This window comes from Simochromis diagramma, unplaced genomic scaffold, assembly GCF_900408965.1.
Source record: "Simochromis diagramma unplaced genomic scaffold, fSimDia1.1 OVJJ01000402.1, whole genome shotgun sequence".
Classification (NCBI taxonomy): domain Eukaryota; kingdom Metazoa; phylum Chordata; class Actinopteri; order Cichliformes; family Cichlidae; genus Simochromis; species Simochromis diagramma.
The window spans coordinates 8,839,770-8,863,773 of NW_024386972.1; the positions used below are offsets into that span (position 1 = coordinate 8,839,770).

At 40.4% G+C, this 24,004-nt stretch overlaps 1 protein-coding gene across 5 annotated transcripts in view; it reads left to right on the forward strand.

The window, feature by feature from the left end:
* Positions 1-23,986, forward strand: part of LOC120737982 (leucine zipper putative tumor suppressor 2 homolog) — a 43,730-nt gene extending 19,744 nt beyond the window's left edge. For 3 of the 5 annotated variants that reach the window (XM_040038965.1, XM_040038961.1, XM_040038962.1), the window contains 5 exons: positions 17,032-17,571; positions 17,719-18,315; positions 18,418-18,540; positions 18,643-18,789; positions 19,857-23,986. In XM_040038965.1, the coding sequence (XP_039894899.1) occupies positions 17,059-17,571; positions 17,719-18,315; positions 18,418-18,540; positions 18,643-18,789; positions 19,857-20,564 (2,088 nt within the window). In that variant the 5' untranslated portion in view covers positions 17,032-17,058 and the 3' untranslated portion in view covers positions 20,565-23,986. The other 2 variants (XM_040038963.1, XM_040038964.1) reach the window with 2 other exon arrangements.
* Positions 23,987-24,004: the final 18 nt, after the last annotated feature.

Sequence of the window (24,004 nt, forward strand, 5' to 3'; positions counted from 1 at the left end):
TCTTTGCCACATTATACAGTAAATCAGAGTGTGGTTAAGTCGGGTCCCTGCCAGCTCAAAACAGCCCATTTGTGTGGATTTATGTATGACTGGACTTGCTCAGTAGGACTACTTATTTTAATCTACAAACGACCCTTTCTCTCACTTCTCTCTTCATACTGATGAAGCACCCTACTGCTGAAATTTTCTCAGCGGTTTTATTTGGGAGGTGTGCGTGAATTGCTTTGTGCCATGGTGGATTATTTTGGAGGTAAGTGGTCCAAAGGGCTGGCTGGTCAAGGCCAGTTTTAGCTGCAGCGTCCAATGGGAGTGTGTCCCCATGCCGAGGCAGCACGGACACTGATGGATGGCCTAGCTTTCTGTTGGTTTCTGTTCCCAGACGGGAGCCGTTGTTATGAAACTATAGAAGGAAGCAGGATGACGGACCGCAGAGAGATGGCAACACAGCTTATTGTGGATGACCACCTGATGGGCATCCGCTATAGATGTAGATAAAGTAGAACTGTGGGCTCTCGGGAGCCGTTTTCAGTGTTCACTAGAAATTATGTTACTCCTGGCACTCCTAAACATTTTAAGTATCACTGTAGGATAATAAACTTTATATGACTGAGGAAGAAAAACTGGAGACCACAGACAGATGTACCCAATATTTCTGCAAAGCCACACTGGAATTATTTATTTTACTGGAATTTCCCTCTAATATTCCTCATGGTTTTAACTCGGCTGTCCTGCAGATAGAGAAGTTACAGAATTTTACTTTACTGCTGCTTCAGCCTGTAAATCAGTTCCCTCAAATAGGGGCTGAGTCATGTTGGCCATCCCATGCCAGTAAAGTGGTGGTGTTAATGGTGGCATTCACCGCGGTGATTTGCAGCCTGCGTCTTTAGTCCAGCAGTTGTGGCCTCCAGGCGGCTGATTAATGGTGTTTGCTCTCAAATGGTAGCCTCCAACAGAGAGCAGTTTCTGTTGCTTTGGCTGCAGGCTGATGAGACCTCACTTGTGGCCCATTTAGTATTCTCAAGACCTCCCATTGAGACTTGATCAAGAATGACCTTGAACTCCATCCCCAGCATCACGTCTTGTTGCCTGAAGGACAAACCTTGTGCCTACTACTGTGACCCAGTTCTATGAGCAGGGAAAGAGAGAGTTGAAAAGGAAGAGGGACAAATCTGTGTTTGTATGTGTGTAAGGCGGTGGTGGCAGGGCATAGCCTACTTCTCGTACCCTACTTTAGCCCTCTCTTTATGTGGGAGCAACTGAGCTACACTGACTACACCATCTCCTGTTTCCTTTTTCCTTTTTTTCATGTTTATTGACCAGATGGTGGCTTACAGGTCAAGGCAAACGCTGAATGCTGCCAAAGCCATGTTGGAATAAACTTCAGCATGTCATATCCTCGATTAAACTGCGATTACTGTCTGATAATCCTAAATTGAAGTTCAGTTAGTAATGCTGGTATAAGAGTAAGCCAGCATGCATGAAACTTTAATAAAGTAAAATTATTACTCAACCTATACCCACACAACACGAAAAGCAGACAATGCGAGATTAACAGGGCAGCATTTAGCAACTTAAGAAACAAATATTTGTCTCAAATGTTGGTGGAAACTGTATAAACCATACCTCTATTTATACAGACTATAACTATATTTGGTGATTTGTTTTAGTATTTTCTTAATTTCTGCAGTGAAGGGAATGAGGGAATTGTATAATTGATTGAATATATCAATAGAGGGCTTGCAGATGTTTGGGTTGTATTTAAAGTCTAGAACCATATATGAAACAGAGAAGATGGAGAGGGTGTACATTGTCAACATCATCTCTGCTTTTAAAATTGGGCTTCAGACTTTTGTAGTTGGGGCTAGATGAGGTGACCCCCAAGTTCTTTTTGGTTTTGCTGGAATCGGCTCAGCCTGCTGAGGAATTTCCTATGATACACTTGGCATTCATCACCACCTGTCTACTTCCCTCTTTTAATTCCTGATGCATTTATATGCTTGTCTGTAACTTTTATCTGTTCTCTCCTATAGTTAATGTTTTGTCTCATTTGTTATTCGTGGTCTCTTCTCTTTCCTCTCACCCCAGAGTTGGTTGCACTAGATACCCGCACCTACCTGAACCTGGTTTAAAAGTAACAAAAAATAATTTCCCCCAGGGATTAATAAAGTATTCTGATTCTGATTCTGATTCTGATTTCTTCCTCTTAAAAGGGAGTTCTCTCTTCCCACCATTGCCAAGTGCTTGCTCATATAGAATTTTATGATTGCTGGGGTTCTCTCAATAGAAAACACCTTGAGGTGACTATTGTTGTGAATTGGTGCTATATAAATAAGACTGATTTGATTAATTTGAAAGTTCAGTTCCTGCTGCCAAGCTCGCTCTAAACACTTTGTCTAGTGGATGGTTTTGTGGCCTGGTTGCCATTGTGGCCATGTGTAGTTTCTTTTATTTCATTTAGACAGCATGGTGGCTTAATTAGTTAGCAATATTGTCATAAAGCAAGAGAGTCCTGGTTTGAATCTAGACAGTTTGCATTTTCTCCCGGTGCTTGTGTGGGTTTTCTTCAGGAGCTTTGGTTTCTCCCACCACTGGAAAAACATGCAGTTAATGCTGTCTGTCTGGACAAGGGCTGACTGTGTATATTCTAAATGAGATTATATAATCAAATATTTTTTAAAAAGGAGGGGTTTTTGAGTTCTGGTAGCACTAATCCAGACAAGAGATTCTTAATCTCCTGGTTTCTGGGTTCATTAAAAGTGAATAATAATCCAGTGAAATACAATCTTGCTGTCAGATGTACTCCATGTTTGTTCCTCCTCCTGCTCTGAAAATATGCTGTAATCTGAAAGGCCGTGTTAACCAGAACCAACAGGAGGAGAACTGATTCATGCGCCACGATACTGAACTTTCAGAGGCTATAGAGCAGAAAAACGACTACAATCGCTAGCTGCAGTCCAAGACTGAAGAATGTTTTTGTCACAAAGCGTGTGGGTGTGTGCTGTGAATGGAGGCACCAATGCTTTCACTATAAATACTTGTGTGCACACGACACGGCAGCCCCCTTGCCCACTGAATAAATAGAACCTCAATCTTTTGAAAACACTTGTAAAGCACTTTTAAAAATGAAACCTGAACCAGACAAAAGTGCTCAAGAGTCGTTGTACTTTCTTTTTTTTTTTTTTTTTTATCATCAAAGCATGTACACTAGATTCCTGCACCAGTTAAACCAGTTGAAATGTAAACAGCTCTTCATCACTTCTGTAAAAATTTCAACAGTCCCTTTCACAGATGCTTGGAGCAAATATGCAGCTGTTTGCAAACAGATGTTATCACTTTATGTACAACCCCCAAGACATTGAAATGCTAAAATATAATGCAGGTATAAAATATATCCATATATTATATGAAACCCTTATTGTTGTTCTGCTAGCTTAGCACCATGTATTCCTACCTGTAGCCGCTTACTGCTCACTCCCCCAAAATCATTGTGTGTGGAGTACCTTAACAATTATATTGAGAGGTGATTGTGCAGGATACTGCTTTAGTTGTAGTACTACAGCTCTTATATACTGTGCTCTCGTTTGTATTTTTCACTGGCATTTGTTTTCATGAGACTTTTTAGAGCAGAGATAAGCATTACCATGTTGTTTTTAAATGTGCCTGCATGTCATACATCCAGAATTGCTTCTTAAAATATCAAAATCCTCACTTGGGTGTTTTTCCTTTAAGGTAAACCAGTTCTAATCTTTCAGTGGCAGCTTCTTCTAATTAATCATTCGTATCATAATTACCTGTTTTAATCCTTTCTGGGAGTTAATTAAACAGGCTCCTTTATCTGTAGTTCCATAAAACTACAATTTCACTCTAAATCTTAGTGTTTACACGTCTCCTTTAAAGACTCAATTTGGACAGCTAATAATGCCATCCATTCATTTATCCACTTCAGGGTTGCAGGGGGTTCTGCACCTTTACAGAGTGAGATGCATGCAGCACCACTTTATTTTTTACTTTGTTTAAAATGTGTGGACAGATCAGAATGATCTTTAACTGACAGCTTTTTTCCCCCTTCCCTTGCATTCTCTTCTTTTAACTGCCTGACAATGGCAGTAGAGGACCTTGCAGAGTATAGTTTCTTTAGTCAAAGGAAATGGCAGAGGAGTGGAGCATGGAGAGAGGAGGTGTGCATATGTCAGAGAGGGGCTGGGTAGTGCTGAGAGGAGGAGGAGGTGGGATGCATGAAAGAGAGTGAAAAGCAGGGAAAGGGGAGGGGACTGTGCTCTCATTCACATTGGTGGCATTTGCCTTGAGAATGAGCAGGTTTCTTTTTTGGGGAAGGGGGGTTTTAGAGAAGTTTTTTTTTTTTTTTTCCCCCTCAGGAGGGTTGGTCAGAAACAGAGAAACAGGAACGGAGTGAGACACGAAGGGGAAGGAGGCTGGATGATCAGAAGGAGCTGGTCAGACATCAGAGCAGCTATGCAAGGAACAAACTGGGGTAAGAGACTCGCAGGAAAAAACCGTTGGAGAAACAGGAAGTTACCTTTTAATTACCTGGCCATTGAAAGTGATGGGCGGTGTTTGACATTCACAGTGGGATTCCCACTGTGACTGAAAGTTACAGAGGATTATTGTACATTAAGGTAAAAAGTGAAGAATTTTTACATTTGTGTAAAGAAATGTAAACAATTAGTTGATGAATCTCTTAGCTTATCAGCATGCACTTACTGTTTTCCTAATCAGTATGCCATGTCAATTTTTATAATCTCCTTAAAGTAAGAATTAAATATCTTTAGGTTTAGACTCCCAATCAGTCTAAATAAGCAGAAATTGTTAAACATCAGTATTGTTTTTAATAACTGTAAGATTTCATAGACCGTATAGTTAACAGTAGCTGTAGGCAAAAAAAAAAAGGTGGAAAAAACTGCCGTGACCTTTCACTGATTACTCTTCTGTAGCTGCTCAGTAGTGCAAGGGTGGCAAGTAGAGGTTACTGTATAGTAAAGTCTAAGCGTAAGGGCCTCTGTTTACACATTTGCCTAACAGGTGAAAGATCCCCTGTTTGATCCCAGGAGGACACAAATGCCTTTTGGGGCTATGTCAGAAAGGACAAAAAACGCCAAATCAAACATGCAGAATTACTTGGTGTGGAGACCCTTTGGGAATAAGTGAGCATCTGAAAGTAGCTTTTAGAGCATCATGGTCATTGGAAAGTGCATTTCTATGTTTTAAATCCAGAATCCCTCTTACTTAGCTTTGCAAATGGATCATAAATCCTGAAAAATGCCTGTTTAGTCAAATATTTTAAATATACTGGTCACCACTTCTGTATAGTGGAACTACTTATAGTGCAGTATGCATGCACTTCAAAAAGGTAATATTTATGTCAAAAAGGTTCTAGAAGGGTGGCGTTAAGTCCCGACTTACAGGAAAACCACACGGTACAAAATACCACTGTAATGGCTGACTTGTTGGTCTTTATTGTTGTATTTTTCCTGCCTCAAATGTAATGACTTGTTGTTTTTCTCTTCGTCAGGTGTAAATCATATGTTTAGCATTTGAACTGCACTCTATTTGTGATTTTTCTGTCTTTTTGTTATAAAGCCTGACATTTTATAGACAGTCTTTCAGCATCTAAACGATGATTAGTCACTGCAGAAAAGAGAAAAAGGGCTAAATTATGGTTTTATATTTTTTGAAGGCCAGCCCTTAATGTTTTAATGGATTTGTGTTGTTTGATGATAAATGGTTTGGGGTTTGCTTACTGAATGATTCAGAAGGTGTTTTGTGGTCTAATATTTATCACAGTTATATGTGGTACATATTCATAGCACCTTTCAGCTGTTAATTACAGTTTCTAAAGGCTTTTTATTCCCTTTTTTTATTCAGTTATTCTTCTTGGGGAATCTAATATCGGTTTTATTTATTTGAGTTGTCTGAAAAAGTTGCAGCTTTGCTTGGGAACATTACCTTTTGGCATGATAACCGGGGTGTTTGTTGGGGCACTGAGGTGTCTGCCTGTGGAAAGGTAGGTTGTCTACAAACCAAAATAGCTTTGTCACAGTTTTCTCTCTGTGTTCCAGTTTCCAGTATGAGGGGAAAGAATAAGGAGATTGGGGGGTGTGACAGAAAGGGAGAGTTGGATTCAGAAGTTTGATGGAGAGTGGAGGAGGGGATCTCCAGACTCATTTGTTTGTTCCCTCATGTGGACCCTCCCTGGGGAAAACTGAAGCTCTCTCTTCTTTACTTCTTTCTGCCCATGTTCTTCTTTGAGTCAGAGCTGTTGCTCCTAACACCTCTGAGTCTCGGATGAGGGCTGGGATAATACAACTTTTTGCCAGTTCCAACACTTCACCTGGTGTTGGAATATTTTTAGACTCACCTCTGTGGTTGTGGATGTGTGTTTATGGTGTGGCGCTAACAAAGGAGGACTTAGAGTAGGCTCTTTCAGTTTGTCTCAAAGCAGGTTTGTGTGACGTTGCAGTTTTAAAGGGCATGGCTAATAAACTGCATATACTGTATCTTTATAAACGGCCTCTATAAAAAGGCTTTTATACTGTTTGCGTCTCTAATTGCCAATCTCAGATGCAGTCAGACGAAAGGTTGCCACGCATGCCAGAGAATGCTGCTGAAATTTATCTACAGTTTACTGCTGTACGTGTAATAAAATATGCCGCTGTGATTGGAGCAGCCTGCCTGAGTGGAGTTTTTCAGAGCAGACTGCAGACTTTCCTTCACATTTTATGTGCAGCATATAGTCTGATCCTGTAGACTGAATCCTCAGCATTTCTTTGTGAATGTATTGATCTCTCTTTATTGATTTTTGTCATCTCTGCTTCTTATTTCGCCACAGAAATGAAGATGTGTGAAAGTCTGAGAACTTTTTCGTTTTAAGGGCAGGTTCAAAGTTGTTAAAATGATGGGGTTTTAATGATGTCCTGTCTCTTAATAAATCTCCTCTTTGCATGAATATAAGGGACAAAGCATTTAGAAGCTATTTAATGTAGTAGCAAAACTCTAGTCTGTCTTTTGTGGCAAAAAGTTGACATTGGAGGGTCATAAGCACAGACTGTATGTAAAAGATAGACACAGCCATACCATAACTCATTTGCTTCTAGAATTTAAGGCCTCACTGTCAGTGTGTTTTGACTAATGCTATGTTTTTGGATGGGCTTTTAGAGCCAGAAGTGAGCATATTTGGATGAGATTGTGGCGTTTCAAACCAACAGCTAACACTGCCATGCTTGGTTAGCAAGCTGTGTTCATAAACTGTAGGGATGCTTATTGGTGCTAAGTAACAAACTGATTAAACAGAAAACTAGAATTTCACTCACTTGAAGTAAAGCCCAAATGTCTTGGATGGTTTGTAACGCATAGCAAGGCATAATATCAGTCAGCTAATTTAACTAAAAATTATGCAAAAGGCGCCAACAGCACGGACACGGCTGAGAACCAGTTCAGTGGAATGGACTGAGGTGAAGTCAAGCAAATGGCTACACCTGTAAATCAAAGTGGCCCCTTACCCATTTGTACAGTTGTTCTGAAGTGGGAAACCAGCCATAGATGTCATTACCGGGCTATAAACATATTTTTAAAGTTGGAGATTTTAACATGGTCATTGGAAGAACTGCAGTTTTTTGGCATTTACAGATTGGCTTCACTTCTCAGCTCCAAGGTTGCTGCTCAGTGTCAGCTACTCCATGATTTATAGTACCTGGTTAAACTCTTACTACGCATTTCAACAATGCAAACTTTGTGCTAATCTGTATACTGTGGTGTACTGACTAGCACAAGCACATGGGTGTGTTGGATATAATTACAGCATATTAATATTTTGTTTAAGAGAGTTGTTATCCTTGTGCTAATCGGTATACAGTAGCCAAGTATATCTCTATAAAACAAAATGTTAATACACTCGAAATACATTTATGTAAATAAATTCCACCAGTGTAGTCATGAAGATTTTCTCATTTTTGTAGCTCTAATGGTCTGTATATACGTTATATATTAAGTTATAAATTAAACTTAATGCAGATCACATGGGCCGTCCAGACTATAAAAGCTGATTGGCCAGCTTTTATAGGCGCCTGCAACCTCCACTTACAAACTTTTACTCTGTTTGCATGTTCACACTGAGGCTCCACTCAAGGAGTGGGTTGTAAAGCACCAAAGCAGGCTTACTGACTGCACTCTTTGAAAGCAGAGCACCTGTTTTATGTCCAGTATGGAGTGAACTCTACACACTTCTAAGTTCTATGTTGTCTCCGTAGTAGACAATATTGAACTGCTCTTTGTGGCTTTTAAGTCTTCATATTTCTGGTATTATTTTCTTTTTTTCTCGTTAGAAATTATAATAACAAAAAATCTACAAAACGGAAGGAGCAAAGATGTTTAGCATTTTGCAAATGCTGGTTTTAATGCCCGAAAGAAACTGAAGTAGATTGGGAGCATTTTCCAAAGAGATGGTTATGATCCAGTCTTTCCCTGGACATAGACTTTACTTGGGAGGACAGCCCAGGTATTTTAATGGCCACCCAAGTATATTTGGGAAATCATTTTAGCGTACATATTTTTATTTTTTCATCCTTCTGATGCCATTGCCGTGTTTTACTGATGGAGAGTCCCCCCCCACATTTATTTTGAAAGTGTAGTCTCTACAAATCAGCTAGCACTGGCCCTTCCCTACCGGTAACAAAAACTTGCTGATTGGAAGTTCCTGTTTCCCTCGGAGAAAGGTCACGGCACCTAAAGCTCCCTATTGTATTTACCTTTCCCCCTTCAGCAGCTGCATGTGTGACTCCACAGAGTTAAACTTGCCACAGATTAGAAACTACCCTCTTGTGTTTGCACCTTTAACACCTTTATTCTAAAAACATGGTGCATTTTTTAGAATAACGTGAATTCCCATTGACTGAACCAAATTCTCAGCCCTAAGCCAGTTTATTGAATCAGTCACCCCTGACAGACTTTGCAGAGCCAATTTAACCTTCTTGCGAAACTCTAAACACATTTTCACTCACTAAAGAACAATTTTGCACAGTAATTCACTTGTAAAGCTTTATGCCAACCACTGGCAGCAGAAGGTAAACACAGCTACAGCACAGGTGTCATTTATTAAACACAACAACTCAAAATTGTTCACACTTGTTACTAATGGTGTAATTTAACCAAAAATATCCCGGTGAGAGTGCTGTACAGCCAGCTAGGACGAGTTTGAAGGTTGATGCCAGCTGTGGATGGAAGCAATCTCAGAGGGAGAAGAGGAAGACGAGGAAGGTCGAGATCAGTAATTTCAGTTGAAATTTGAGCCACTATGATTTACTTAGAAGTGTTCACTATTGCTTTTTATTTAGCCAGTATAATATTTTCTTGACATTTGCAGTCATTTGACAAGGTGTGATGAGAAAGTGACCTCTTTCAAACGAGATATACGCTCACCAGACACTTTACTAGGTACACCTTGCTGGTAGTAGTTTGGATCGCCTTTTGCTTCAGAACGGCCTTAATTCTTAATGGCACAGAGTCAGCAAGGTGCTGGAAACATTCCTCAGAGATTCTTGGCCATATTGACATGATAACCTGTTGACTGTGGAGGTCATCTGAGTTCAGTGAACTTATTGCCATGTTCAAGAAACCACTTTAAGATGATTTGAGCTTGATGACAAGGCGCTTTATCCTGTCATCAGAACGATGCTCAGTTAGTACAAATATCCCCCGCAACATTACTGTTTGAAAATCTGGTTTTATGTTGTTAGTTTAAATGTTAGATGTTGGTGTTAGAAATGTGTTTTAGCAAAAACTATAAAGTTAAGTGCCTTTAAGTAACTCTCCTGCTGAGGGTCCCTACTTCCTCTGAATGAATTAAGACCAAAGGATTATTTTAAGGTGGGTCCCAGATTATGTCATTATCATCTCTTGGTGAGGGGTATCTTTTACAATTAAGAGTATATGGTCAATGTTCCTAAAATAAGTTGATCAGATATTTCTGTTGTAGTGAAAAGTGTGTACTTTATAATGGTTTGACTTTTATTTTGTAATATTTTGATCCACATAACTTTATACTGAATTATTACATTTTAAAAATGTGCTGCAATGGCAGATTCTCTCTATGCTGCTTCTCCGGTGCTCCATCTATACAAGTAACCCTATAAAACTGTCAGCACTGAAAGCTAGAGGATAAAATCCTGATGCCTCTGTGTGACAGCAGATTTCCTAAGACTGCTGCTGTTGCCTGCCGCAATGAAAAATGTCTGATGCGGAAGAAATATTACTCTGCATCTCGTCTTGCAACCTGTGGCTTTTGAGTGATGAGACATCAGAAAATGGGTGGCTGCAGACTCGACACGACCCCACACTGACCACTGCTCATGTTTGGTCTCCTCCTCAGCTGGAGTGCCACACATTCCTGCTGCTGGAGGAGTGACTGGCTGCATTAAAGCCTTCAAAGCCTTTCCCAGACAAAAACAGTCTGCTCACATTCACAATCAGCTGACACAGTGGACACTGGGGGTGGTTTTAATATTACTTGCATTCCATGCAGTGTTTTTGTGTGTGCATGTGTGTGCGCGCACATGGGCCTAAGTGGATGCCTTGACTGGGTGCTGGGCCTCAACAACATTGTATTAGTGATTTCTAAACAAGAGTTGCATGCATTTAATTTGCATTTAATTTGCTAATGTATCATATTAGCTTGCTATTTCAATTCAGCTGTTTTTACACGTCAGAAAATGCCTCAGTACTCTATATCATCTGATATCACATGAGATATCATGTAGTAATATAAAGGTATTTGCCACATTTAATCTACAAGGAAAATGGCAAATTCTGCCCATCCACAGAATATTTGTAAACCATAATATATTAAGTATATTATGTCCATCAGCCCCTCTTTATAGTTGTCACAAACCCTTCCACTACCATTAGCTGTTATTGTCCATTTATCTTCAATTAGGGAAGTGGGAGCATGTGGAAGATTGTAAAAGCTATAGCAGGACTGGAGGCTTTAAGATGCTAAGAAGGGGTCCTGGTCTTCCTGTCAGCCCTATGACCCCCCTCCTCCCCTTTTCTTTTCTCTTCCCCCTTCTAATGTTTGAGGCCCCCAGTCACTGTGACAACAAAAGGGAAACTAGGACTGCATGAACATGACGGGGGCTTTAAAAACACTTTGAGACCCCATGTGCTTCGCCTAGAAGAGCGCCTGCATAGTTTTAGTTATCTTGAGGGATTAGAGCTCATTCTGGGGAGACTGAGGGCAACAAATGGACTCAGTGATCAGGAATAAAGACCTGTGGAAACCAAACGTAAGGAGGAGACTGAACTAGAATGTCTTGCCTAGTTGTTGCATAAATATTCAAACTTTTTATTGCAAAAGAAGTATTAAAAAAGGTTTAGGTTTAGTATATAAACAGTTTGCAGTTGGGAGATCTCAAGTATGAGCACATCGTCATCAATCTGTGGCAGTTTAACATTCTTGGGTACTTTTACATAAAGTAAAGCTTTCCCTTGGGTATAGGTTGGACAAACAATAGATGTTGTGCAAAAAACTGGCATTATTTCTCATGACCATCAGGGGGCGACTCCTTCAGCTGCAGAAATTTGTTAGACTGTGTAGAAATCTGAGGAAGAATATCAAGTTTCTCGATTAATCTGTGATTTTTAGGGTTTCAATCAGTAATTTAATGTCTCATTTAATACAACATGATGTTCACTTTTAAAAATTATGATGCCATCTACAGAAACATAAACAAACAAATAAAGTAGGGTATGGTTTAGAGTGCTGCTACCTTGTGATCATAGCACGATGAAGGTAAATGTTAAAGCAGCACTAGAGAGAAGTGTTTCTCTGCCCTGAAGGATTAATGTATTAAATGCACATTCTTCATGACTATCTTATACAAAAAGATTTATTGAACCACAAAACACTGGCAGCCTTTTTAAGTTAACGATTTTTCTCATACAACTTATTTATTATGAAAATGCTTGGTATAAGATGAACAAAGATTGCTATGAATTGTGAGTCATGTAAAGCAACGAGTCGATATGGAGCTTGAAATAATCATATGTCCCCTTTTAAAGTTTTCACAGCAAAAAAGATTTTAAATTTGTGATGCAGCCGGGTGAGTTCACTAACTGGTGCTTTTTAAATCAGCCTGGAGGAATTTTCTCATTGAAATAAGCTGTAGAGTTTGCTGGAGATAATCTTCTGGGGTTTCTTTAATCTCAGTATTAAGAAAGGCAATTTTAGGTTTGAGGCTTTCTTTTTCTAATAGCAGTTACTCCGTCATGCTCATTCCATGCTATTCACATGGGATTATTTGTAATAAATATTGTCATGGATGAATTAGTTTTATCAGTGTATAGAGAAATCACATGAGATTAATCCTCCTGGCTCTGCCTCTGGGGACCGTTAAGTCTGATCCGCAACACCACATGTTGCTCCGGCTGCTATTCATTTACTTTTCCTTCATGCTGACACTGATTGAATTTTTTTTTTGTTTAATGGAGTTTCAATTTGAAAGTCCATTAACTGACTAACCAAAGATGATCAATGGACAGATCCCAGTTGCCCATAAGCTAATGGATTTTTGACTTTCTAATAGCAGCAGAGTGATGTAATGTAATCAATACTTTTTCTTTTTAAAGCTGTACCACCTCTAAAAGTTTGCTATGTGAGAGTACCAAGACACACTAAACATATTAACAGACATTGGACTAAAATGCTCTCTCATTTCTTTGCATTTTCACTGTCTACTGAACATACTAACATACAATAGCACCAGGCTTGTCCTAGTCACTTCATAATGAGCCTAAGAAGGGATCAGCCAGGTTTCCACGGTGCTGATTAACATGTGGTAATCACAGTTGAATCACAGCAAAAGCCTTAAGAAACCTGTGAACTTGGTAGGTTGGAAAATGACTTGGCACAGCTGTTTGGCTAGAAACTCTGCAAGCCTACTTCACAATAAGTGTCAACGTTAAAGGTCAAAAGGTTGGTCGAGAGGGTTATAGTTAGTTTATGCAGCCATCCAATTATCCAAAAAGGGTCGGATACAGCAGCTTATCCCAGCTGCTATGGGCTAGTGCTTCACCCATGACAGGTCACCAGTCTTATCACGGGGCTATCACAGAGAGACAGACAACTGTTCACACTCAGCCAATTTACAATCACCAGATAACTTAACATGCATGTCTGTGGACTGTGGGAGAACCAACACAGGCAGAGAGAGAACATGCTAACGCCACACAGAAACCCTTCTTGCTGTGAAGTGACGGTGCTAACCACTACTGTACTACTGTGCATTCTGTTTTAAGTTTTTTTTATTTTATTATAATTTTCTTTAGCTTTTTTAATATTTATTGCTATTTTTCTCCCAGACCAAGTACAAAAACACTGACCCTCTGATGGGGGTAACCCTAACCCTATATTGTTAACCTGGAAGAACAATTTAATAAGAACAAAAATGGTTACGATCTTAGAGAGTTCATCTTATAAGAAAAAAAAAAAATACAAAATGCCTTGTAATAAATTTAAACTGATTTCCATGATCACCGCCTGGGCGGGTAATAATAATTAATCAGCTATAAAATATCAAAATATTTGAGATACAAGTAGATCAATTTGATCAAATTATAAAAAAGCAAAACACTTTTTTTTTTTTTTTTTTTGTTGTAAAACATGGCAGGTGTCATGATGTGTGGTTTGGAGAGGAGCCAGATGCAGGGCTCCTCCTTTATTTGACTTCTCTGGAAACCATCAGGAAGAGCAGAAGTTAAACTAGGAAAACATGACACGCACAAGGGAGCACATCAAGGAACAAAAACAGCACAGAGCTAGACAGACAAACACTAGGGAGGAAACAGGATATATGCTACAGACTCACAGGTGTTTTTTTTTTTTTTTTTTTAAACTGGGGTTTTCTACTTTTATTTTGAAATATATATATTTCTCACGAAAATGCAAAAAACTGATGTGGAAACATTGGCTATTAATAAGCTCGCAAACAATAACACAGAACCATGTTTGTGATGTCAGAAACGGAGATAAAAGTATCCTCCTTTTCCTTTTCCACATAGCTACATGCAATTCAACTTCTGAACATCTCCCTATTTGGTGTTAGCTTTAAAAAAAAAAGAAGAAAAAAAAGTTTTGAGTGACTTAAAACACCGTTTACATGTGGTCGAAAGGCCTGAGGCCTTACTAGGGATTAGAAAACAGGTGGGAAAAGAGACATGGGTGCATGTAAACAACACAGGTGGAGACAGACAGGGAGGGAGGAAACACACACACGCTAAACCACACACAGAAACAAAGGACACTGTGAAGGTTAGAATATAAAATCATAACAAGAGTCACAGCAATATCACAGAAAACCCCATAATGGTAAATCATTACAACACCCTTGGACCGCAACGGCTGATTACCAAAAACGTGTGAGTGACGTAGTGAAAACTGAATTCCTGTCATACTTTAAATGACTTCTCTGAAACTTAAGGCGACGACACACCCACAGGTTGGATATCCTGACAGTCTGACTCACTGTGATGATGTTTTTAGTCTGCAAGAGGCTCCGTTGTTGGTTTTTGTACACCATGATCTCATCATCAGGCGTCCTGTTGTCCATTGTTCTTCACGCTCGACTGCTGGGCAGCGCCGGGAATAAACTGTTGATATCATAGTCTGTTGTGCCTGCTGTTATAATGTCAACATTTACCACCAGACGTTTGAAGGAGTGAAAAAGTAAGTCTGTCACGCTTTTTAAAAATTGTTCTCTGTGTATTATTGCCTTTACTTAGTAGCTTTAAACACCCACTGCAGAAGTACCACGCCAAGTTCAACCTGTCTCCTCTTCTCAGTGTTTTACCTTTTGTGGTATTATCCACAGTTATGAACTTTTCAGTTGTTCCTAAGGCTGATAAGATGTGTGGAGACAGTAGCCTTTGTTGCTGTCAGGGAAAATGCCAGCATGTTACAAGGCATTTTACATCTCAAATGAAGAGAGACCCCTTCCTTGTGCTGCCCCATGCCTCAAGCCCTGTTTGTGCTGCTTGGATGGATATAATGAATGGCCTGTCCCTGGCTGTCTGTGTGTGGCCCACCATGGTCTTGTGGGATATTTGTATCCTTCAGTCTACTGTATATCATCTCTGTGTTGTCTGTGTCATAGGCGCTGTGAGAAAAATTCCTTGAAAGAAACCCTGTGGGGAGATTTGAATGCTGCAATCACTTCTTGTTAGGTCTTAAAGAAAAACATGCCAGTTCAGCTCATTTCTTTAGTTGCTGAATAAGATCAGTAAATATTATAGCAACAGGTTTTGACACAGCTGTTTGAAAACACTATTAACGAAGCCTTTGATAGAAAAATGCTATGATTATCATGTTTTGCTAGTTTGCACTCAGACAGTGACTGATTTTTGTCTTTAAGTACTAAAGATCTACTTGCTCAGCCTCCTGATCCTGAGACCCTCTTTGAGCAAGGGCCTACAAGGTTTTTGAGAAACTTCTTAAAGGATATGCTGAAACTTTAACCATAACATGTGAACACTTGTGTCGTTTCTCCATTTCACAGCCTTGAGCTACAGTTGAGAGTGTGAAAAAAATCACTATATTAAAAATTGTTTTGATATAGAAGGAAGGAATTATGGTAAGAAAGTAAGTCTGGTATCAAAATGTGCGCTCCAGCTTGCTTTAACCAACCACCTATATTACATGGTGGAAACTCCCCCCCCCCAGAAAAGTACTCTTTGAGGTTTTCTTCAGTGAATGATCAAATATACATGTCTCTATTCATCTACGTCATAGGCATGAAACTGGTGCAGTTATGCTGTTGGTTACATAAAAATCTCACTGAACAAAAGTCTGATTTTAGTTTCAGATTGTGACACTTGGAGTGGGTGTAAAATTGATTTGGCTGCAGATTTTAAAAGGTTAAATGTGATTATCAGCTGTGAAAATTTCAAGTGGATAATTCCTGTTTTTATTAAGTAATGAGGGCAAAAATAATGTGAATTAAGAAGTGCAAAATTTAGATCCACTCCTATGTAGTGGAGTGATTGTAACTCATTAAATATTCATAGTATAAAGGTTAAATTGTGCATGGCAAAAAATTAAAGCATGAAGCATCTGATGGAAATGTTTTAAGATTTAACAGATTTTTCTATAAGGAATCACCTATGAAGGGCTTTCAGAGGACTTGAGACTTACTCTTAAGCCAAAACAATGTTTTCATGGTGCAGCAAATGGATAACTGGAGCTCCACAGAATGACAGTTGTTAATTTTGATTCATTTACATATTTTATTAACGTATTTGGCATTGGTTTGTTTTTGCCCTAGCACTCATCGTTGTTTTAGTGTGGGGGGGGGAAATATTTTCTCCAGTTTTGTACTTCAGTCTTGTTCCGTTTGGAGGAACTTTGGAGCGAGATGTCAACAGATAAAGTGGCCTAGCGTTGCCAGTCATGTGGACTCTGTATAGATCTGTTATGAAGTGTGAGCTAAATTTGAAGGTTGATGTCCTGGTAAATCTACTGTCATCTTGAAAGACAGATTGTGGATACAAGCGACTGAAATGTCCTTCCTCTGACGGGTGACTGAGGAGTTTGGTCATTTGGGAGCGGTACAGAGTAGATGATACTGTGCATTGAAAGGAGCCAGTTTGAGTGGTTTGGCCTCCTGGACACCTCATAGTGAGCTTTTCTTGGGCGGGTCTCACTGGGAGGTGACGGAGTGGATAGATTACACCTCTTGGCTACTTGGAAGAGATGGAGGAGTTGGCGAGGGAGAGAGAGGTCTGGGCTTGCGCTCATTTCTAGCTCCTATTAGAATGATTTTATCCATTCCTGAGAACAGAGTAAGGATTCTTCTCTATTTGAAATCATACAGGGATTTCTTGAACATAAAGTATGATGATGTAGTTATTTTGAAGTTTGGGACATATTTATTATGAGTGTCCCTCTTTGAAACTGTCCCCATGACAGGGGAAAAAAGGAACGATATCAGTCTGTCACTTTTTAACACATTCACATTTGTTCTTTTTCAGCACGAGTGACCTCTCTGAGCTGCCACCATGGCCCTGGTTCAGCCTCTACCTGTATCTGCTGAGCCCCACACCCCAGGCCTGAGTGGAGGAGCTCGCAGACGACACCCTTCTGCCCCTTCCCCCCCCATCAACGCGCCACTGGCCACTCTGGATCCTATGGGTTCTGTCGGTAGCCTCATCATCACCCACCCTGGTCCCTACCAGGACCATCGCCCAATTGTTGAGCTGGGAGCCAGAGTCCGACGGCCCACACCAGGAGTTTCCTGCGTGGACTCCGAGTCGCCCCAACAGGATCTGTTACTGCAAAGCATTCCCCCAGTCAAGAAACAGAACTCCACGACGTCCAGCAGAGGGCTGGAGAAGGAGACTGGGAACGGGAACTACACATATCTGAATGAGGACTACATAGGTGACTGGAATGACAGTCATGTGACACCTGGCAGCCCAGGAAGTGAAGTAGACGAGATTAAAGAAGGATTAAATGGAAATATTGGAGGACCTCCTCCTAAACTGATCCCAGTGTCAGGAAAACTTGAGAAGGTGAGTGTGTGAGGCTCCACAGTGCATACCATATATGTGGTCCATATCATTCAGTTTTTAACTACTTATTCACAGCTTTGTTTAGGCTTAATTTTGCTTTGTAAAGCTTTAGATTATATCAAATTCACTCTTTTTACTTTTTACTAGAATATGGAGAAAACAGTGCTGCGGCCCACTGCCTTCAAACCCGTCATTCCCAAGAGCCGCTCCTCGATGCAGTATCTCTCGCCTCGCCATTGTGCCAATGCACCAGAAAGCCAAAACAACCTGAACCTGCTCAGCCCCACCCACAGAGATGTGTCGCCCTCCTGCTCTGAGAAGCGTAGCTCCTATAGTGGTGGGCGTAACGCCGCTGGTGGTAACAGCCAGTCTTGCTCATTATCAGACTCTGGACGCAATTCCCTCTCTAGCCTGCCGCCTTACAGTGCTGCCAGCTACAACCTGCCGTCGGGGGAGGCTTCCGCTGGCCACCTAGAGCCCATGAAGAGCGCCCCGCCAGTGACTGTACATGGACACTCCAACTCAGACAGCGGGCGATCCTCCTCCAGTAAGAGCACAGGCTCTGGGTCGATAAGTGGGCGGGGGCAGCCTCTGTCTGACAGCGGGTCTGGTGGGCGTTCTCCTGGCCCTGTGGAAGGCTATGAGGGGGTGGTAAGGGATCTAGAGGACAAACTGAGGGAGAGAGAGCTGGAGCTGCAGCAACTCAGAGACAATCTGGATGAGAATGAAGCTGCAATATGTCAGGTGAGACCTCCAAACAAAATATCCAAGCAGGACATTTGCTTTACCTAAACTTACACAGATCTGAACTTTGACCTCTCTGCCACTGGTTGTTCTGCTTTACAGGTTTATGAGGAGAAGCAGAAGCGCTTTGAGCTGGAACTGGAGGAGCTGAGGCAGGGCTGTGCCACCAGGATGCAGGTCGCCTCTCAGAAAGCCCAGCGTGCACAGCAGGTGCTTCAGCTGCAGGTTAGAACCTCAGGCAAGAATATTCAGTGCTGGCTTTTGAAAACAAAGCATTGTTTTAAGTGTATCTCTCTCTCTCTCTCTTTTTTCTTTTTATGGCTGCAGGTTTTCCAGCTCCAGCAGGAGAAGAAGAAACTGCAGGAGGACTTTGCTCAGCTTCTGAAGGAGAGGGAGCAGCTTGAGGAGCGCTGCACCTCGTATGAGCATGAGAAGATCCAGCTGGGCCCTCGACTCGAGGAGACCAAGTGGGAGGTGAGCGGATGTTCTTTAAACTCTTATATAATGTAGTAATAAGTACATGAAATACATTTGAGTTTTAAAGTGTATTATTGAGCCCTTTTAGTGATTTTTTTTTTTTTTTTTTTTTTGCCACGTCTCATCCTTCATTAAACTCATCACTGTTATAAGAACTGTGCAAATCAAATCACTAATTTAATGTCTTGCTGTAATCGTGAATGAAATGAAATTAATGTCATCCAATGAGTTTTAGTGATAACAAAAAAATACTTTTAAAAAAAGGCTTCTTTTAAAGAAAAATATCCAATATTTTATAAGAAAAAGTTCAGTCAGTTCAAAACGTAAAAGTAACTATTTCATGGTTTATATTAATTATTCTGACTGATTTTGTGTAAAATACAAATCCTTTCTAAAGTTCAAAGCAGTCTCCACACCTTCTTAACGATTCTGCAACATTTTAGTGTATTATTATTCTAAAAAGCGCTATATACTTTATATTTGTACTTAATTTTGGATCTAAAATAATTACCTGCACACACAAACGTTAGCCTCTCAGACTGAAAACTGTTTGGTTGTATTTTATGACATTTTTTTCAAGAGAGAGTTTCTGAAATGAACCATTTTCACTCTTTTCTGACATTTAATTACTGATCAAATCGATTGTCTGCATAAATAAATGTCAGTTTGATTGATAATGGGAATCATTGCACTTATTTGTTTAAATAAGATTGTTTAAGAGCTTGGGTATTGTATTAAAAATTTTCCATCTGGAAAACCAACTAGTGACGAGCTGCAAACCTTTAAAGTCAAACAGAACAACTTTTTACCTCTATGGATGAGGTCTACCTCATTAAATCTGTAAATAAGACAGTAAATAAAAACCACCAAACAGCAGGTCAGTGACACAAATGTTATTTAGCCTTCTCTAAAATCTTTCATCTATAAAGCACAACAACTCCTTTATCCATTTTAGTAGTAGTAGTAGTAGTAGTAGTAGTACCATCTAACCTTCAAAACCAACAGAGCTCTTTGTCGACACTTCATTGACTGAATTTCCCTCCTAAATGCTTCTCTCCACTCAGGTCTGTCAGAAGTCTGGGGAAATCTCGTTGCTGAAGCAGCAGTTGAAGGAAGTGCAGAGTGAGTTAGCTCAGCGTGTGGGGGAGATCGTCTCACTGCGGGGTCAACTCAGGGAGACTCGTGGCGAGCTGACCAACACCCAGGTGCTGCTCCAGGAGGCCCACGGCACCATCCGAACTCGAACACTGGAGCTGGAGGTGTGTGAAAATGAGCTTCAGCGTCGCAAGAGCGAAGCAGAGCTACTCAGAGAAAAGGTAGGACGCCTGGAGGGGGAAATGGCTCATCTCCGAGATGCTCTGGTCAATCAAGGCCCGGGAAACAGACAGTGTCAGGTGTTTCAGGAAGCCGAGGAGCAGCTGCTCGCCTACGAGAGCGACGAAGCGAAGGCTCAGCGGCAGAGCAACACCGAGGCGCTGCAGAGCATGAAGGTGCAGATGGACAGGATGAGATCCGAGTTAGCTTTTGAGCGTCAAAAAGCTGAGCAGCAACTGGGAAGCTTTGAGGAGGAGCGCAAGATATGGCAGGAGGAAAAGGACAAAGTAATTCGCTACCAGAAGCAGCTGCAGCAGAACTATGTGCAGATGTATCGCAGGAACCGAGAGCTGGAGCAGCTCCTGCAGGAGCTCAGTTTGGAACTGGAAAGCAGAGATGATGATGAGGGCAGCGGCAATGAGATCAACTTTGATGAAATTGCCGCAACAGAAATTTGACCCTCGTATCTGTCCTTTGATTGTGTTTCTTTTTTCTTTTTCTTCTTTTTTTTAAATTTTGCACTACTGTAAGCTAATTGTCTTTCCTCCTTCATGTTCAGACAAGCATAAAAGTACCTAAAATGTAAAAAAAAAAAAAAAAAAAGTGGTGTGTCACACCTGCACCGCTTGATTTCTGCTTCATTGGTCTGGTCTACAAGTCTCACTTTAAAGCCACTGACCTTTAATTAGTTGTTAGCCCTCCACCTCAATCCTTTGCCCTTCTATTAATGTCTGTTAGTATTAACACCGACCAGATATAAGCATACGAGCCCTGGTCCTCTCACGCTTTTCAAAGTTCGTGGGAGATTTTGTTTGTGGGTGACTCACTTCTCTCATTCTCTCAACCTTTCGCTATCCTCCCCCTGTGTTGGTTATGACTCCACCTTCCCTGCTGGCTTTAGCACTCCCACTCTGTGTTAGTAGTCAGCTCTCATTAGTGCAGTTCATTTAGACGGAGCCCACGCTGTCGTCAGTGATTGTGGGATACCACACAATCAGGATGTCATGATAAGAGTGAGTGAATCAGAGCCTGGTGCTAATCGCTGACAGGTCTATCTTGTTGTTTTCCTCAGAACTAGTCAAGCTTTTATGCTAACTGTTCATGACCAACAAGTAAACTGTTGATCATTCTCTACTTATTTTCACTGTAGCAACAAAAAACAAAACCCTAGTTTTTTTGTTGCCCAAATATGTTGTTTCTGGACATGTAATGATCTTGGAAAACAAACTTAAGGCTTCTTAAAAATGCACTCTGATAGTCTGGAAATACAAAGTGGACTATTAGTCTTTATTTATTTTATTTTTTTCATATTTATACTATTACAAGGTGGATGCTCATATTAAAAATGGCCAATTAAAAAAAATCTAAAAAAAAAATTAGGTCAGCATTTGAGCAAGTAATCCCTTTGAGCCAAAAGCTCTGGCTTTTTAAAGTGCATGTCCTTAATATAGTCATATCTGGCACACATCAGCCCCAGCCACCTACTGTTCACACCTTCTGTTAGCGGTGGGCAGCCAATCAAAAGATCGCTTAGAGCTGCCTTAAGGCCCAGTATGAGATATTTGACAAGTATAACCCCAGGATTTACACTCGGTACAGCTGGAGCTGATTGCATCCACTTAAGACAATGCTTGTAGTTTCACCATGCTGCAGCATGTTTCAGAAGAACCCGAGGAGCAGCTCTCCACTCCGCATCACTTAAAATGTTGCTGTGCATCAAAGCGGCATCAAAAGCACAGAGCAGATGAGGAGGAGCGCAGGAAGTCAGCCATAGGCCCATGTAGACCAAACACAAACCGTTCTGGTGTGATTTGAAGGTTCGCAAGGAATGGCAAAAAATTGTCAGAAGGGCAGAGACAGAGACATTCAACCAGTGTACTCCCCAGAGCTCGTAATGTGCACAATAGGTTCCCCTTATCCCTAAATTAATGGAGAGGGTGGAAGCTGTGTCATGAACATCTGTCTAGTCTTAATTCACAGTATTTAACAATGCCTGGAACAAATATTACTTTAACACCACTACACGTATCAGCTTTAAGCTCGCACAGACACAAACATCTGTGCCACGGTTATCTCAAGATTGGATTAAATAACTCTCCCGGAGAGTAGCAGCAGAACATGAGGATAAAATCTTCCAAAACCTTAACAGGACAGTAACTTCATGATATCATTGCTTTAAAGATGATATTTACCAAAAAACATTAATGTCCCAAATCACTTCCTGTTTACTGTTCGATTTATAGTTTTTCTGCACCATACAGTGGCTTTAATTTCCAGATACGGAACAAAAACGATCTCCATGTCATGTTTACTTCTTTCTGTTACCAGTGCTGTAGTACAGTCAGTCACATCTTATTCAAATCTACGCTAAAAAGTGTGCTCACTCTTAGTAAAATGCTGAGCATGTGTTTTACGGGTGAGAAATAGCCCAGGACTCTGAAACTGAAGCAGCAAAATGGAGATTAGCCATGATTTATTTACTTATGTACACCTGTGCATAATCGTCTTGCTGTTTTTGCAAAAGCTAGACTGTCTTCATTTTGTTAGTGTTTGGTGGAAACACCGTTAACTTCTCCCTTAAGTTTAGGATCAAACTATTTTGGCTTTAAAGAAATATGACATCAGGACAATATGGATGATAATTTTATCTGGTAATAAATCAAGCGCACCCCTGTCCTTTACAGCAGTGCAACTTCACTTCTATCCTAAAACCGAAAACAAATTCACCATTCAGTTCAGCTTGAACTAAATGGAGAGAGACAAACAAGAGTCTTTGGTCAACAAGCTCTAACTCCAGAACATGTTTGAAGTGAAAGGATCATCAGTTTTTGCCTGCAAACAGGATCTCTGAGGGTTTCTCATCTGGTCCTCTTTCAGTGATGGTTAACCGGATGTTTGCTGGTTATCTGCTACTGCTCTCCCTCTGGTCCAAAGAGGAGCAGCAGTTTTTGTAAGTTTAACTTAAAATGCACCAACTAGCCTGAAGGTCAAGGAAATCCCATGTGAAAAGCCCCCCCTTTTTTTTAGGTTTAGCAAATTCACGGTTTTAAATCATCAATAATCATGTTAAATAATCAGGATTGCAAGATTTTTGTCCAAAATTATCATGATTGTGGCTTTTGCCTAAATCGAGTAGCCTTATTTTGTGGTTGTGGACCTGCTGCTGAGCATGCAGAAGTAAATAAGGGAGAGGTTGACAGTGTTGGGAATTAGATGCAGTGTTTTGGATCTCCTCAAACATCCAGATATTAAAGGGAAAATCATAATGCCTAATTTCTTATATCACACAGTATATTGTGACTGTTTTTCCCCTTTATCATTGTTTTGTTTTTTAATCATAATTGGAGAAACTACTCTCAAAGAGGTCGTCGTTTTTCTGTGTGGATAAAGTGTTATGAATGTTTCCGTATTACTCATCGCTGAAATGGCGAGCTCTTGTACCAAGTGACGTTTTCGTTTAAAGTCAAACTAATTTTCCACCGACTGCTTGAATCTGTTTATTTACGCCCCTGTACCACAGGAGGAGACACGTCCTGTTCCTCTCTCACTGCTGAGTGAATCATTATTATCCTCCATTATTATGTAAATAAACCTCACTTGTCCATAACATGATAAAGTTTTCTTCCAGAGATGTGTTCATCTCACAATAAAAGCATAGCCACTGTGAATAGACCAAAGCAATGTCCCACGTTCTATATTTTGCTCCTACAGATATGATGCCTGTATATTACTGTTTGTGTAGATGTTTGTTTTGGTTCCTCAGTATAATTTTATAATCCACAATATTTGTATGAAAACATTAAATGTATATTTTCATGCTGTACATTTCTTGAACAAACCCACTCTGGTTTTAATAATAAAAAAAGAGACAAAAGTTTAACAGCTGTGTCAGTTTGTA